At 45.8% G+C, this 18,048-nt stretch overlaps 1 protein-coding gene across 2 annotated transcripts in view; it reads right to left on the bottom strand.

The window, feature by feature from the left end:
* Positions 1-18,048, bottom strand: part of TENM4 (teneurin transmembrane protein 4) — a 768,234-nt gene that overhangs the window by 85,557 nt on the left and 664,629 nt on the right. For both annotated transcript variants that reach the window (XM_034759079.1, XM_034759080.1), the window contains 2 exons: positions 12,462-12,581; positions 1,680-1,941 (listed from right to left, as the gene is read on the bottom strand). In XM_034759079.1, the coding sequence (XP_034614970.1) occupies positions 1,680-1,941; positions 12,462-12,581 (382 nt within the window). The remainder of the gene's footprint in view (positions 1-1,679; positions 1,942-12,461; positions 12,582-18,048) is intronic.

The raw sequence follows: 18,048 nt of genomic DNA, 5'->3' as shown, positions 1-18,048 counted from the left end.
TAGATTTAAAAGGATCCTGCCTCAAGAGGTGGTTCAAACCGTGAGGCTCACAAGACCTTCCAAAACGGTTGCATATTGTACTTTGTTGCATTTCATGAGCAATACTGTCCTGGTGATGCACACCCACAGAAAAATGGCATTGGAAAAAGGATGGGCCACAAACTACCTGGAACTTACAAAAGTAACAGAGGCAGAAACTGTCCCCGTATTTCTGTCTATCTGTTAATTAGTACTGTCGCTAGATCCAGAGAGACATATATGCTGTGTTTGTGCAGCACCTAGCACAATGGGGTCCTGGTCTGTGACGGGGTTCCTACATGCATAAATAATACGCTCAATACTCTACAAAAGTGGCTAACCCACTACTAGACTGATTAGAAATAAGGACTTTCTCGTTACACGTATTAGGAATTCTCTCTGCTTCTTTCTTTTAACCCCTTGATGTCAGCCACAGTCTTGAACTCCTGCCTGTAGCAAAGCCTGCCAGTTTTGCATGCGACAAGTTGAAAAATCTTGATGCTCAATTAAATGTTAACCGAGTGAAATGTTTCTATTCCAGCTACTCCTTCCCCTGCCATCACACACCTACTCCACTGAGCGAGGAAACTATTACTCTGTCCAATTTCTTCAACATGACACACATAATACTCTGACCCGAAAACTGATGAGAAACAAAGACATTTGAATACTGTTATTTTGCCTTTTGGATGACAGATTAAACTGAGGTCCTGAGTGCTTGGGAATTAGCCCTGATGTCCCAGCAAAAATTTAATTTAAGAAATTACCAATCTGATTACCTAAATTCCCCTTTCAGTTGCAGGACTCTGTTATTCTGTTGTGTACAGTTAAATAGCTGCAACGCTGTACTCCAGAGATTGCTGCATTTCTGTGAAAGAGCATTTGCATTTCAGACTGCTGAGTACTTTGGAATCCTGGGTACATGTATTATGTCTCTGCTTTGCTATACAATAAGCATTCCTATATCCCTCAAGGAATAAATGTGATTATGTCCATTGTATCTAACATTTCTCTATTGAGAAGTGTGTCTAATAGAATGCAATGGTAGAATTTCAAGCACTTTTCCACTAGGGTGTTTTTATAATATATGTTACACAATGTGGGAATTATGCAGATGAAGGCAAAATTCGTATTGACTTCAGTGGGGGCAGGATTTCACCCCAACAATATTCTCTTCAGGCTAGAAGGTTGAAAGTTCTGTTCCCAAACTGTGGGAAAGTTCAATTCCAAAATTCTGCCCCAAAGCAGAAGAGCAGCATTAGGCATTTTAGCAGTGGGTGCTGAAACGTACCCCGAAGGTCTGTTACATCCTAAAATGTGTCCCACAGCCACCCTTTTCCGGTAGACGGGAGGTGAGGACAAAGCAGAGGCAGTGCAGTTTTTGCTGCTGGTGAATAAGCACGTCATTATCTATCTGTCAGAGATGAACAAAACCAAGCATTATGGCCAAGCGTTGATTTTTGATTTTTAAAAGTATGTAAATATACAGTGTAAATTAAGCAAGGCCTCTAGGCTTCTGGAAAGCTGCCAGTGAAGCCCAAATCAGTGTCACAAAATGTTTTAACAAGTACAGAAACGGAATAGGATGCGCATAGCTCCAAATGCACTGCTCCTCTTGACTGCCTGGAGCAAATGTTTCACGTTAGAAAGAAGATTCATACCTGAATTTCTGGAACAATGGGGCCTTTCTCGGAACAGGAACTTGCAAATGCTGTCAGGGGGGACGGGGAGACCACGGGGTTGGGACGGGCAAAGTTGCTGAGATCACAGCTTGGAATCTCATTCTCTTCATGCCTCATGACTATGGTTTCCATTACAAAAAAGCGATCCCAGGGTAGCCAGAGCGTTTGTTCCTGAGTGATGAAGGGAGCCCGCTCGAAGTGTAAGATAATGGAAATCCCACCATTAGTGACGAGATCAAAGCTGTTTTTAAGAGACAAAGTAAAAATAAAAATAAAACAAATGATACTTGATATGTCTAGAGCCTTCCAAACAGGAACCTCACTGTGAAAATATTAAAGGATTAACCCTCACAAAACCTCTGTGAGCTAGAGAAGTATTATCACTCCTATTTTACACATGGAAAAACTGAGCCACAACAAGGTTAAATGACTGGACAAGGTCATACTGTAAGTAAGTGGCAAAGCTAGGAATAGAACCCCTGGGTCTTGACATTCAGTCACGAGATATAGTTATTAAACCACACTCTCTTCTTTTTAAAAGACAAAATTTATGTTTGTGATTGCTCTTCTGAGTTATTGGACCTCAAAGGTTTTATTTACTATTTTTAAAAATGTGTTTAGGATCCAATATCAGTCACAGATCGCATGGACTTACACATTTAAATAAACTATCTGGAAAGCAGTTTCTCCTTCACTTACCTGCCCAGACTTCAGTTCTGGGTTATGTTTTCCCTGCAGCCATTGTTGACCTCACTAACATACTGTTTCATGTGTTAGCGACAGCATCACCCACTAGGGCAGGGAGAACATGAATCAAGAAAGAAATCATTTTGGGACAGATGAGTGGAAGGAGAAGGAGCTGATTTTACAGTAACTTGGTTTAAAATGTAACGGTCTGATTTTCAGAGGAGCTGGATGCCCACGGCTCCCACGAAGGGGAGCCCAGCACCTCTGAAAATCAGACCATGCACGGATTTGGAATTTTTATCCCTAAGTATGGACCCTGCGCTTTACATAACACAGAAAAATAAAGATGGTCCTTACTCCAAAGAGCTCATAATCCAAACTGCCCTTGCTTTGCTTCTTTATAATTTATAGCGAAGGCATAGAAGTGTTTCAGTCTGATTTTTTTCCCTTGCTTGCTTTTTCATTAGAACTTCACATCTGGAAGATTTACGAAATGCTGCAGAACTAATGACATAATGACATCACAAGGGCTAAGAAAGTGAAAGTAGAGTAATTGAAAGGGAAAGGGATTTTAGTCAGATTTTAAAGCCATTGGGGTTTTCGTTGACTTGTTTTAACATCTATCTAACTTCAATGCCTAAATAACTTTTTGGCTAAAGTCTTTGTTAGACAACACCCCTGTATCTTCAATGAAGGTGTTAGGCTCTGATTTAAGATATTTAAGCATGTTCATAGGTGCCGACTCCATGGGTACTCTGGCACTGGCTCTGCACCCACTGGCAGCCAAGCTCCCCTCACCGCCCCCCCCACCTTCTCCTACCCCCCCACTCCCCGAGCGCACCACGTCCCCGCTCCTCCGCTTACCTCCCAGTGCTTCCCGCTCGGCCACTGCCAAACAGCTGTTTGGCAGCGTTAGCACGCTCCAGGAGGGAGGGGGAGGAGCGGGAATGCGACATGCTCAGGGGAGGAGGCGGGGCCGGGGTGGGGATTTGGGGAAGGAGGGAAAAGGGGCAGGGAGGGGGTGGAGTTGGGGCGGAGACTTTGGGAAAGGGGTTGGAATGGGGGCAGGGCAGGGGTGGGGCCTCATGGAAGGGGTGGAGTTGGGGCAGCGCTGGGGACAGAGGGGGGTCAGCACCCATGGGAAAGAGGGAAAGTTGGTGCCTATGACCATGTTCATAGCTTTTAGCATGTGAATAAACCCACTGACTTCAATAGTACTACTCACATGCTCTGAGATAAGCATGTGGTTAAGTACCATCCTGAATACCTTAAGGGCTTTTCTACACTATAGCTTAAATAGATGTAACTTACGTCGCTCAGCTGTGTGATCCCCTCCCCCGAGTGACATAAGTTACATTGACTTAAAACGGTGTCTACACTGTGCTATGTTGACAGAAGACACTCTCCCACTGACATTGCTTCTGCCTCTCATTGAGGTGTAGTTTACATGGACGGGAGACATAGCGCGCCTTCACCAGATGTGCTACATCGGCGCAGATGCATCGGTGCAACTGTGCCAATGTAGCGCGGCAGTGAAGACAAGCCCTAAAGTGCCCTGAAACGCCCGAATAAATCCTCAAGAAAAACCAAGGAAGTCCAGATTTGGTGCAGGTGATATTTCTAAAGAGAAAAAAAAAAAAGCAGATTTTTTTTTTAAATTAATTAAAAAACTTTCCGACCTTCTTCACAGATCACAGCGAAGCAAAAAAGAGCTCAGCCACATTTTAAAAAAACCCTTAGCAGGGCACCGTAAAGACTTGTTTTTTCATCCATGATCATCATTTGGATGTATCTTAGACTCTGCTTAGTGAATGTAGTTATGAAAAAAAGGTTATTCAAGTCCACAGGGCACGGGGAGAGCATTTTAAAAGCTCCAGACGTGTAAGGTGTTTATTCTGCAACTCAAGTGGGGCGTCAACTTCCCAGACTTATTGTAACTTGGCTTTTAAAAGCCTAATGGGTAACTCACGCCCTGGCTTGCCAGCTAGCTGAACAGCATTTGTGCATCGATGAGGACATTTTTAACAGTCAATTAGCATTTGGCAAGCCCTGCTACTAGAAGGGAAAAGCTCACTTCGCACAAGGCTGAGCACTAAAGAGGGCGAAAGAAGGAAGGGATAAATGTAAAAAAAATTATGTTCAACAACTGTTGGAAAACTAGGAATGGTTTATTTATAGAAACATCTCTGCTTCTGTCACTGGTGAGCAGAGCTGCTAGGAGCCCTGGACTCTAATGAGCTTTGGTCAGGCATGTTAGCCTGCAGGGAAAAAAAGCTTGCTTCTCCTGTGGACGTGAAACCCAAGCCAGAAGGGAAGGCATCGATCTAATGTCAGACTCAAGCAGCTGTGAAAACACACAGGCTTGCATTGTACGGCAAGAGACACCGCCACTCAACAGCTACTGTTTCTCGAGTTACATGGCTTAGCCTTGAAGCGTATGAATATAGAGCATTTTGGAGCCCGCGGCAGCAAACCTCTCCGCCTGGGATGATAGAGTTGGGTAACGGGGCTCGTGCTAGTACTCTAAAAATAGCTGTGTAGACAGTGCTTTTAAGTTGCAGCTCGGGCTCTGATGCTTGGGAGGGGGCAGGCTGGGAGGCTTGCTCCCGCAGGCTCCAAAATGCTGTGTAGACATACCCCAAGTTGCCTAGATGAAAAAAAAAAAACCCAGCAGTGAAATAAAAATTAGTATCAGCAAAATTCTCTTCAGGATGAAAGCCCTAAATAATGCTTTCAGGTGGGCTGCTGATCTCAGGGATGGGTGGGCGCGACACAGAGGCTCCCTGGCAAAGTGCCCCCTGTTCTTTGCAAACAGCTCTCACCTCAGACTCGACAAACTCACTACACCAAACACATGTGTTGTGGGATACTTATCCATAAAGAGTAGCATGTAAGGTATCTACAGAACACTTGTAACTGGTCAAGATTCATAATCATTGAGAGATGTATGTGCAGGTAATATTTAAAGCATAATGTAATTACGCTGAAAGTATACTTTATGGACGTGGAGTAAAAGTGAGTCACCAGGGAATAAAATATCTCAGCAATGGCCCATCCTAGCAGGAGGGAGTTGTTACCCCGCCTTGGTTAGCCAGTGATGTAATGCAAGCCTCAATTGTCTAGCCTTGCCCCATCACAAGCCTTTCAATGGAAAACCATCAGCGAAAACTGCAAACAGTCAAAACCACTGCAGATAAAAAAGGAACATTACAGCAGCCAGAGAATCACCCTGCCTAGGAATAAGACAGAAGACTGTTTCAGTATAGCACAGTGGGGAAAGGCACTCTGTGTCTGTGTCCTTTCACCTTGGGGAGCAGCAACGCTCCCATGAAAAATTGGATCCTGGTTCCTATGAAGCCAGCCAGCTCTGCAACAGACTGAACTTGGGGGAGGCGGGCGGAGAACCTACTTAATTAGCTAGGAAAGGTACCTATGGACAAGGGTAGACTCAACTTCGCATTATATGATTTGGTTTTGTATTGTAACCACTTGTTTCCACCATTCTCTCTTGTTTCCTGTTAATGCTCTTTCTTAACCAAACCTATTTTTGTTTTATTCAGTGCTCACAAGTGCTGTGTGATTTTACAGGAGCGGTGGTTTAAGGTCAAACTGGTAAACTGGGTACCCTGCTCCTTTGGCACAGAGGATCTGGAATTCCTGTGAGTAGCCAGTGTCAGGGTCTGGATACCACAGGGGAATGATTCAAAGGATTCGGGGACTGGAGTGCACCTCTTGTTAAACCTGCAAGGCAAAGACTGGGTTGGCACAGCCCAGAGGACGGTGGTGGAGTGGCTGAAAGGCTGGTGGTGTTAGAGAGCTGACACCCAGCCACCATGGGAAAGGCGACCTCTTGCTATAGGCAGAGGGTAACAAGGTGACTCACAGTCCTGGGTGCCCTGAGAACTGTCACAATGGGCTTTCTTCCATTTGCAAAAAGTCATATTACTATATGGACTTATTGTTTTGGTTATCTTAGAAAGATACCCAATGGACAATCCAGGAGACTGACATCCTCTCTTTCTCCCAGAACAGGCTCTGCAGAGATAGCAGCAGTGCACTGAGATCATCCAACACATTTCACCAACATCTATAAGATGGTAACAATTGCTGGTCATGACCCACTACCAGTGTGATCCAGCAATCTAGGGGTGAAAAGATTTATTTTAAAATATATTTTATAATCCATTACCAGGCCCCTGAGCCCTCTGGTTCTTCTATTACAGGGGTGGGCAAACTTTTTGGCCCGAGGGCCACATCGGGGAATAGAAATTGTATGGCGGGCCATGAATGTTCCCAAAATTGGGGTTGGGGTGCGGGCTCTGGGGTGGGATGGGGGATCAGAGGTTTGGGGTGCAGGAGGGTGCTCTGGGCTGGGATCAAGTGGTTTGGAGAGCGGGAGGGGGATCAGGGCCAGGGAGGGGGTTGGGGCATGGGGAGAGGCTCAGGGGGTGCAGGCTCCAAGCGGTGCTTACCTCAAGCGGCTCCCGGAAGCAGTGGCATGTCCCTTCTCCAGCTCCTACGTGGAGGCATGGCCAGGCGGCTCTGCCACTCTGCCCCGTCTGCAGGCACCGCCCCTGCAGCTCCCATTGGAGCGCGTAGGAGCCAGAGCGGGGCTATGCCACGGCTTCCAGGAGCCGTGTGGTGCGGCCCCCAACCCAGCGCCCCGGCCAGAGCGGGACCGAGCCACATGGTGCGGCTCGCAGGCCGGCTTAAAACAACTCGTGAGCTGGATCCGGCCCGTGGGTCGTGTTTTGTCCACCCCGTTCTATTAGCTTTGGGTCACAGAAAAGTCAGATATACAATAGTACATTCTGAAAACTGTCGGTTTATCCTTATGCCTTGGGATCTGAAAGATACATGTATCATGATAAATAGTTTGAGAACACATATGGGCCTTTAATTTATTCTCATTTTCTGGGGTTATTTAATGCAATTTAAACTGAGATGAAGTCCTGGATCCACTGAAAACAATGGGAGCTTTGCCATTGACTTCAATGGGGCCAGGATTTCACCCCTGGAGTTTACAGTTGACTGCTGTGACAACAGGGTGAAATCCACTTATAGTAAACCAGAATATAGTGAAACTATTTACAGCGAAGTAGAATTCAAGTCCTAATTTGTTACAGTTCATTGCAATTTGAAAATTGGAATTCCAGTTATAATGAAATTCATTTTAGGCCTTCTCTATACAAAAAAGTTGCACTGATTTAATTAGATCAGTTTAGAAACCAATTTAGTTAAATAGGCACGATTCCCTTGTGTGAACCTTCGTATTCTGAGACCACAAGGGGGTTGCACTGATTTAACAAAATTGGATTCCAAACGGATTCAGTCAAATTGGCGCAAATTGCTTGTGTAGACAATGTCTCAGGCTAAAATTGTTCTGTTGAAAAGATTATTAGAAGAGGGTCCCGCTGTTGTAACATATTGAAGTATAGAACAGCAATTGTAATAGCAATAATGCTTTCCATTTTGAAAGCACATCCCATGTTGTATTTAATCCACAAATACCCCAGCGAGGCAGGAAGGAAGTGTTACCTTCATTTTACAGGCAGGTTAACTGTGGCATAGGGAGATTAAGGGATGTATCTAAAAGCTACGTACTAGATCAGCAGCAGAGCTGTGACTAAAGCTCAGGACTTCTTGACTTTCACTCCCACCTTTAGACTATGGCACCTTCAATATTTCAAGTGATTTTATAAATAGCCCTTGTACCATATCAGTGAATAATTAACTACACCTCTACCCCGATATAACGTGACCTGATATAACACAAATTCAGATATAACGTGGTAAAGCAGCGCTCTGGGGGAGGGGGAGGGGCAGAAGGGGCTGCGCACTCCGGCGGATCAAAGCAAGTTTGATATAACACGGTTTCACCTATAACGCGGTAAGAGTTTTTGGCTCCTGAGGACAGCATTATATCGGGGTAGAGGTGTAATTTTTTGTTCTTTAAAGGAAGAATGCTTTCATCTATTCATACACTACCTCCCTCCAGTGCACGCAGATGTAGTGTTGTGCCTGATCATGCAAGAAAATAGATGAGTGAATGTCAAAGACAATATTTTGGGGCCAATTATAGTCTCATTCTCATGTTTCAAGCTACTCAGTAATGTAATCAGACTATTTGTTGAATATCATGTTCTGAAAGGTTGTTAGCACAAAGCACCAGACCTGAACGACAGTACCACATAAGCAGAACATAATGAGGGGAAATCATAAGGAAGTATGCACGAATGCAAGAGCTATCTAACTCCTCCCGTTCTGGGACTGGGGGTCTCCAGAAGTTATTGATAGGAATGCTAGCCTGGTGCTGGGACTTATACTTTACGTTCAGGCACTGCTGATCGCTGCCTTTTTATCACTTTAACTGAATATAGTACTAGTGATCAGTGCTGGATTTACAGCCCTTGGCAGTGAGTTCCTGGGAGCGGCTCTATCCGATGCCAGCTGGCAATGTTTCCCTAGGGACCATTAGCTAACTGGGAATTGGTGGAGGACACTGGCGCATTGGCCACACCTCTCCCTGCCCCGCTACACTGGGGTTGGGCAGGAGGTGATGTAAGAGCCAGTAAGTCTAGCTTTACATGAGCTGAGAACTCCCCTCCACCAGGGACATTCTCTGCTGGTGAGATAAGATGCCTGAGCGGTGCAAAGGGTCCAGATAGTGGCAGAGAGTGTGGCTGTGAGTGAGCACAGGACAGAAACGCTGTTTCACCTATCCTTTCTAGGGGTAGTCCCTGTAGAAAATTAGTGAAGCACAGCCTGGGGTTGTATGGAAGAAGCTTGCTCTGCTGTGCTGCCTGTACTGTACCTGTTCTGTAGAGGGTAAAAGTGATGTCTGTCCAGAGGGCCTGTACAAGCCCTATGGAACACTAGCCTCCTTATTTGCTTATAAGCCCCCATGGTGGATCAGGGCCCTGACAATAGGTGGAGACCAACAGACAGAGCACAAGGAAACAATGAGATAATGCCGGTCAGCAGGAAAAACAGGGAGTTTCAGCACATCAGCTGCCTACCTACGGTTTGGTTTTTTGGAGGCATTATTATTTTTCCTGTGTAGGCTTATGCCAGCCCTTTACACCGCAGTGAATTTGACCTCTAGGGCCTGATTCTGATCTCACTTGCACCAGTGCAAATCAGGAATTGTTCCACTGAGGGTATGGCTCCACCACAGTGGCTATAGTGCCACAGCTATGCGGCTACAGCTGTGTGCTGCTGTCACGCTGTTGTGCAGATGCTGTGTCCAGTTTGGGCCCCACACTACAAGAAGGATGTGGAAAAATTGGAAAGAGTCCAGCAGAGGGCAACAAAAATGATTAGGGGTCTGGAGCACATGACTTATGAGGAGAGGCTGAGGGAACTGGGATTGTTTAGTCTCCAGAAGAGAAGAATGAGGGGGGATTTGATAGCAGCCTTCAACTACCTGAAGGGGGGTTCCAAAGAGGATGGAGCTCGGCTGTTCTCAGTGGTGGCAGATGACAGAACAAGGAGCAATGGTCTCAAGTTGCAGTGGGGGAGGTCTAGGTTGGATATTAGGAAACACTATTTCACTAGGAGGGTGATGAAGCACTGGAATGCGTTACCTAGGGAGGTGGTGGAGTCTCCTTCCTTGGAGGTTTTTAAGGCCTGGCTTGACAAAGCCTTGGCTGGGATGATTTAGTTGGGAATTGGTCCTGCTTTGAGCAGAGGGTTGGACTAGATGACCTCTTGAGGTCCCTTCCAACCCTGATATTCTATGATTCTATGATTCCTACATAGATTCATTCATAGATTCATAGATTATAGGACTGGAAGGGACCTCGAGAGGTCATCGAGTCCAGTCCCCTGCCCGCATGGCAGGACCAAATACTGTCTAGACCATCCCTGATAGACATTTATCTAACCTACTCTTAAATATCTCCAGAGACGGAGATTCCACAACCTCCCTAGGCAATTTGTTCCAGTGTTTAACCACCCTGATAGTTAGGAACTTTTTCCTAATGTCCAACCTAGACCTCCCTTGCTGCAGTTTAAACCCATTGTTTCTGGTTCTATCCTTAGAGGCTAAGGTGAACAAGTTCTCTCCCTCCTCCTTATGACACCCTTTTAGATACCTGAAAACTGCTATCATGTCCCCTCTCAGTCTTCTCTTTTCCAAACTAAACAAACCCAGTTCTTTCAGCCTTCCTTCATAGGTCATGTTCTCAAGACCTTTAATCATTCTTGTTGCTCTTCTTTGGACCCTTTCCAATTTCTCGACATCTTTTTTAAAATGCGGCGCCCAGAACTGGACACAATACTCCAGCTGAGGCCTAACCAGAGCAGAGTAGAGCGGAAGAATGACTTCTCGTGTCTTGCTCACAACACACCTGTTAATGCATCCCAGAATCATGTTTGCTTTTTTTGCAACAGCATCACACTGTTGACTCATATTTAGCTTGTGGTCCGCTATAACCCCTAGATCCCTTTCTGCCGTACTCCTTCCTAGACAGTCTTTTCCCATTCTGTATGTGTGAAATTGATTTTTCCTTCCTAAGTGGAGCACTTTGCATTTGTCTTTGTTAAACTTCATCCTGTTTACCTCAGCCCATTTCTCCAATTTGTCCAGATCATTTTGAATTATGACCCTGTCCTCCAAAGTAGTTGCAATCCCTCCCAGTTTGGTATCATCCGCAAACTTAATAAGCGTACTTTCTATGCCAATATCTAAGTCGTTGATGAAGATATTGAACAGAGCCGGTCCCAAAACAGACCCCTGCGGAACCCCACTCGTTACGCCTTTCCAGCAGGATTGGGAACCATTAATAACAACTCTCTGAGTACGGTTATCCAGCCAGTTATGGAAGTGGTTTTTCCACCTATCCGAGAGGCGGTAGCTTGGTCAATGGAATTCTTCCCTCAACCTAACTACACCTCTACCCTGATATAACACGACCTGATATAACACGAATTCGGATATAACGCAGTAAAGCAGCGCTCCCAGGGGGGCGGGGCTGCGCGCTCCAGCGGATCAAAGCAAGTTCAATATAACGCGGTTTCACCTATAACGTGGTAAGATTTTTTGGCTCCCGAGGGCAGCGTTATATCGGGGTAGAGATGTATGTCTACGGTGGGGTTAGGTTGACATAACTAAATTGCACAGGGTGTGATATTTTTCACAGTCCTGAGCGATGTAGCTAGATTGACCTACATTTTAGGTGTAGACCAAGCCTGAGATTAATGGAGTTACACCACAGTGTAAATGTGAGAGATTCTGTATCTGTCTCTAAACCATAAGACTTGCGAAAGCACCAGCTTCTCTTATAAGGTATGCTCATTTAACTGAGATAATCCATTTTCCATGGAAATGTACCTATTCCTCAAATTCTACTGTTGTATTTTCCAGTAGATGAAACATTAATGAGAACAGATCTTGAAAAGTTTCAGTGGTTCAGTAGGCACCAAGTCCCATGGGAACACGCCAAGACTACATAAAGCACACATCTCTAGCAAGTGTTCATCTCCTTCATTATCACCCTGTTGGCTATTCTAGCCAGGTCAATCCAAATCCTTAATGCTAGTGTCAGATTGGAGAGCTGTTAAAATCAGCAAAGCCGGGTCATCCTCTCCAAAGTGCTAGGGTTAATCACCATTAGCTAGAGTATATGCAGCTCCATCAGTCAGAAACTTACTCCTTATATTTAGAAGAGAGCCAATTAGCATTGAGAGACAAAAGATTGCCCAATTCACAGTGATTTTGTTATGGTTCAGTGGAACTGTTCAAATTTTAACCACTTGCCTTTAACAATACTGTATCTTACAGGTTTAATGATTTTTGCCCAATAATGTCTATATAAAGCAATGAAGAATATGCAGTTTGGGGCAGGAACCATCATTTCTTTATATGCATGGACAACACCTACCACAACTGAGCCCCAGTGCTTCTATGCACTTCTGTAATAATATCAGTATCAATATTAACAATTAACTAGTGTCTTCACGCTGCATCAGACATGACTGTGTCTTTGCTAGGATAGTCTCTCTCCAGTGCTGGCTCCATGATTTGCAGCTCTGGGTACTTACATACTGTAAAATGTATAGCAGAAACCATACCTGCCATCTTGCCTGCTGATTGTGTATCCAAAAAAAGGATTGTTGACAAAGCTGATGTTCACTCCAACTAGAGGGGTTCCATCTGATGTTATGACCTGACCTCGAATCACACACGCATGGCTGCATGAAGGAAAGAAATGATAGGAAATGGTGAATCGTGTCAAAGATGGGGGAGTGATCCCCGACTTACCCTGCTGTGAATGCCTGCACACCAGGATACCTAATACCGTACACAATAAAATTCATACGCCAAATCATGCCCCCAGATGGAGGCACATAGCTCTTGCTGACTTGGGTGTTGTGCACACACATCTGAGAGCAGAATTTGGCTTCACCTTTTTTCTACTCTTGTCATAGTCAACCACTGGCAAATATACTGTTCTCTGTTATCTTCTCCTGAACAGCACATGATACACTGAGATGGCTATAGCTCACTCAGCTTCACAGTGCCTTGACAGTACTGGTCTGATTAAGGACAAAACATGTTTTAGAACAGAGGAGGATGGAAATGTACCAAATACTGCATGGGCAGGTTTATGGGAATTAAGTCCTCTGATGATCAAAGAGATGCGCTGGCCTTGATGATCCAGGTCTTCCATATTCCATAAGGAAGTGTTATTGCTTTGAAGAAAATATGACGACAAATTTGCCAGAATCAGATGTGTTCCTTATAGAATGTTACAGCAATTGAGCATGCAAACAACAGAACAGACGGTTGTTGTAGATTACACCTACTCCATTCTACTCTGCACTTTTACGACACCTTTCCCCCAAGGATCTCTAAGTGCTTTACAACACCGATTAATTCTGTGAGGTTCGTATTTTACAGATAGGAAACATGAAGTATGTTGAGGTTTTCAATTACTCAGGGTCACTCAGCAAATCTGTGGCAGGGCCGAACACAGAACATAGAACAGTCTCTATTCCAAAGTCTCTGTTCAAAGCCCTAGATTGTACAGCTTACCATACGGCTATGCAAGGAGCTTCCAAAAAAGACAAAAATCTTGTGTATCTAATAGTGTCAGATCTCAGTGTCTATCTCAAGGTACTTATTTTTCTGAGTGATAACAACATAATAGGACGTGTGATTTTTGCAGGCAATGTCATGCTAGCCAGCAGAGACTGGAAACCAATGTTCCTACTGCTTTAGGACCAGATCCCCTGCTGGTGTAAATCACCAGAGCTCAATTTATAATCCATCTATTTGTAGTAAGAGAATTCAGTGGAGCCACATGGATTTACAGTTGCTGAAGATCTGGCCTTCAATGCCTAGGAAAGTACTTACATGATCTCTTATTACCATGGAACACCACAGAGTCCACAAGTTATTGCCTCAGGGGTGCATCAACACAGCAAAGCTTGTATGGCACAGCGAGAACCAATATTTGTAGCAAGTAAGGATTTCACTGGATATTTATTCCATGACATAGAAGATAGACTTTTTAGTTGTCATGCCATCCAGTTATAGCAGAACTCTCCATTGATTTAAGGAGAGATTTTCGTGCAAATGTTGATGGCAGAGTATGACTCAAAAGTTGGCATTTAGGTAAACAGAAACAAAAGCTCAAAGTTCAACTCCAATATCTACTCACTTGATTCCCATGTTCCCCTTGGTCAGTCCCAGAGAAAACAAGATATAATGCACCGTTTTTTAATTTCACTTATATTAGTTTTACTCTGGTGTAGCTCCAATGACTTCAACAGAATTACTCCCAATTCACACAGATGTGGAAGGAGGAGCAATCCCATCAATAAACCAATAATAATTTCTGTATTCCATTGCACCTTCCATCCAAGGATCAAAAAGCACTGTATTAACAATTCAGCTCTGTGACATCCGAGGACACTGGGTAAATGACCATCCCTGTTTGACAGATGGGGAAATGAAGACACAGAGGACCAAATTCACCCTATTGTAACCCCACTGAAGTTGACAGATTACCACCAGGAAAGTATTTGGCTCACAGTAGTAAAGTTTGTGGACCCATCCAGGGGTAGTACCCATAACTTCCATTCTGAGTCCTCAACATTATCCACAAAACCATTCTTCTCATCTTCTTCAGTGAGAGCTGAAGGAGAGTCTGAAATGGTCACCAAGTCCTTGAGCCTTCTGATCATCCTTACATTTTGTGGAAGGATAAGCATCACTGTGGACTCCTCTTCTGAAGCCCAAGAAATTCTTGCTATTGGGAACAATGGACTCGGCAGGCTGAATTACCATTACCTATTCAAACCAACACTAAAAGCATTACTGACGGCTGCTTGCTCATTTGAAAGTGGTTGCGCTGAAATACAAATAAAGCACATTTTTATGAGATAATGGAGAAGGGTTGCTACCTTCTTCCATTGCCTCCCCACAAACTACAAGCAAAGAAAAAAAAAGAGACTAAATGTTGTAGATGCCTTAATTGGTGCCCTAGGCAAAAGATAACTAACAATTATGATGGTAACTCTCCCAGAGTCTAAGGCCTGGTCTACACTAGGCGTTTATGTCGAAGTTAGCGCCGTTACATCGAATTAACCCTGCACCCGTCCACACCGCGAAGGTATTTAGTTCGACATAGAGGTCTCTTTAATTCGACTTCTGTACTCCTCCCCGACGAGGGGAGTAGCGCTAAATTCGACATGGCCATGTCGAATTAGGCTAGGTGTGGATGGAAATCGACGCTAATAGCTCCAGGAGCTATCCCACAGTGCACCACTCTGTTGACGCTCTGGACAGCAGTAAGAGCTCGGATGTTCTGAACTGCCACACAGGAAAAGCCCCGGGAAAATTTGAATTTGAATTCCTTTTCCTGTCTGGCCAGTTTGAATCTCATTTCCTGTCTGGACATCGTGGCGAGCTCAGCAGCACTGGCAACGATGCAGAGCTCTCCAGCACTGATGGCAGTGCAATCTCAGAATAGAAAGAGGGCCCCAGCATGGACTGATCGGGAAGTCTTGGATCTCATCGCTGTGTGGGGCAATGAGTCCGTGCTTTCCGAGCTGCGATCCAAAAGACGGAATGCAAAGATCTATGAGAAGATCTCTAAAGACATGGCAGAGAGAGGATACAGCCGGGATGTAACGCAGTGCCGCGTGAAAATCAAGGAGCTGAGGCAAGGCTACCAGAAGACCAAAGAGGCAAACGGACGCTCCGGATCCCATCCCCAGACATCCCGTTTCTACGAGGCACTGCATTCCATCCTCGGTGCGGCCGCCACCACTACCCCACCACTGACTGTGGACTCTGAGGATGGGATAGTGTCCACGGCCGGATCCTCGGACATGTTAGCGGACGGGGAAGATGAGGAAGGAGATGAGGAGGACGAGGCAGTCGACAGCGCTCACAACGCTGATTTCCCCGACAGCCAGGATCTCTTCATCACCCTTACAGAGATCCCCTACCAACCCTCCCCAGCCGTTACCCCGGACACAGAATCTGGTGAAGGATCATCCAGTAAGTGTTGTAAACATCTAAACATTTATTTGTAACAGAACATGAATATTAACAATTTAAAAAATGGGTTTCTCATGATTAGTTTGATTAACTTTACGGTTCAGTCATGGGCAGTGCAACTATTGAAAAAAAATCTAGCAATGTCCGGTTTTGCATGATTGTCCTGCCCAAGCCGCTCTACTGTTTAGTCCCTGCTACTGCAGCTACAGTAAGATGCGGTCTATATGTCCGGGGATGGAGCAGAAATCCTCCTGGGACATCTCAAGGAAGCTCTCCTGCAGGTAATTTGAAATCCGCTGCATTAGGTTCTTGGGGAGAGCGGCCTTATTGGGTCCTCCGTAGTAGGACACGTTGCCGCGCCACGAGACTAGCAAGTACTCCGGAATCATTGCTTGGCACAGCATGGCGGCATACGGCCCTGGTCTTTGGAGGCTTTCCCGGAGCATTCTCTGTCTGTCGCTCTCAGAGATCCTCATGAGGGTGATGTCGCTCATGATGACCTGCTTTGAATGAGGTAGGGGAATGTTAGTGTTGGGACTGCTTTACCGTTCCTTTACAGAACTGTAACCGCTGGTTTGCAGCCACGCGGTGGAGGCGGGAGAGGGGCAGCCGAAAGGGATCGTTCCCGGGGACAGCCGCGAGGGTGTGGCACAGGAGCAGACTTCCTGCTTGCCGGATTGCTGGCAGCAGGGACCGACATTGATTTCAATGTGAAATGAGGCCATTGCTAATATTAAAGTTTTAAGCTGCCACGAATCTACGGCTTACCATGTCTGCGTGCAAGAGCAATTCCGTTGTCCTGACACGGTTCTCAAATGTGCTCTGCAAAACCCCAGACACTGAATGCGAAGGCCGAGAATTCGACCTTGTGCTGAGTGCGCATGTGATAGGTACTGTGCATGGTCCTGTTCACAGAGAAAGACTATGTTCTTTGTTCACAACTACATTTATCTTTCTGAGGAATTCACTCCCTTTTTCCCATTCCCACAGCCCCATCTGCGACTGTCTCACAACCTAGCCTGTCATCACACTCCCAGAGGCTAGGGAGGATTAGGCATAAGAAGAAGAGGACACGGGAGGACATGTTCTCAGAGCTTATAGCCTGCTCCAGAGCCCAGGCAGCACAGCAGACCCAGTGGCGGGAGAACTTGACCCGAATGCACCAAGCCAACATGGATCGGGAGGAGAGGTGGCGTCAGGAAGACCAGCAGGCGACTCAAACGCTGCTTGGACTACTGAGGGAGCAAACGGACACGCTCCGGCGCCTTGTGGATGTTCTGCAGGAACGGAGGCAGGAGGACAGAGCCCCGCTGCAGTCCATCTCTAACCGCCCTCCCCCGCCACCAAGTCCCATACTCCCCTCACCCAAAGTGCACAGAAGGAGAGGCGGCAGAGTCCCTGCTAACTCTCACTCCACCCCTGCAGAGAGCTCGAGCAGCAGAAGGCTCTCATTCCCCAAAGTTTGACAAGTTCTTTCCTTCCCGCCTGACACAAGCCCCCGTCCAAGTTTCACTTCCCAGTTCCATGTGTAGTTGATAATAAAAAATATGTTTCTGTTAACTACTGTTTCCATCATGTTCTTTTGGAGGAGGGGGGGAAAGGGGGTTGGTAATTGGACAGGACAGTCACCTTTGGCAGGGTACATAGTCGGGGGCAGGCACAGCAGCAGGGCACATACATAGTGCAGTGATGCAGTGACTACTTACCCTGGTTAGTCTGGGAGGTTGTTTTCATGTTATGTGGTGGGGGGTGGGTTGCTCTGTGACTTTGTGGCAGGGGAGGGCAGTTAGAGATCTTAAGCGGCGGTCCTTAGGCAGGATCACAGAGCCACACAGCAGGGGATCTGTAACCGTCCTCCCCCTGCCACAAAGTCACATAGACCCCCCATACACACAGTCCCTATCAGGAGGGGTGACAGGCTCCGTTGAAACAACCATCCCACCGCAGCGGAGCCTGTCAGTCCTTGAGTTTAGAAGCTGCATTCGCGCGACTACACTACACCCGCTCCGCACCACAGTCTGCGTCCCAGTTTTAAAAAATTCCCGCGAAAACAGTATTAAAGAAAACGGTGTGCTTTAACAAAGTAGAACTATTTTTATTTTGAAACGTGTGTTGGAAGTGGGGTGAAGGGGGTATGTAACTGGATAG

Source organism: Trachemys scripta, chromosome 1 (assembly GCF_013100865.1).
Source record: "Trachemys scripta elegans isolate TJP31775 chromosome 1, CAS_Tse_1.0, whole genome shotgun sequence".
Lineage (NCBI taxonomy): Eukaryota > Metazoa > Chordata > Testudines > Emydidae > Trachemys > Trachemys scripta.
The sequence above is the reverse complement of the archived record's forward strand: the minus strand, read 5'-3'. Positions and strand labels throughout refer to the sequence as shown.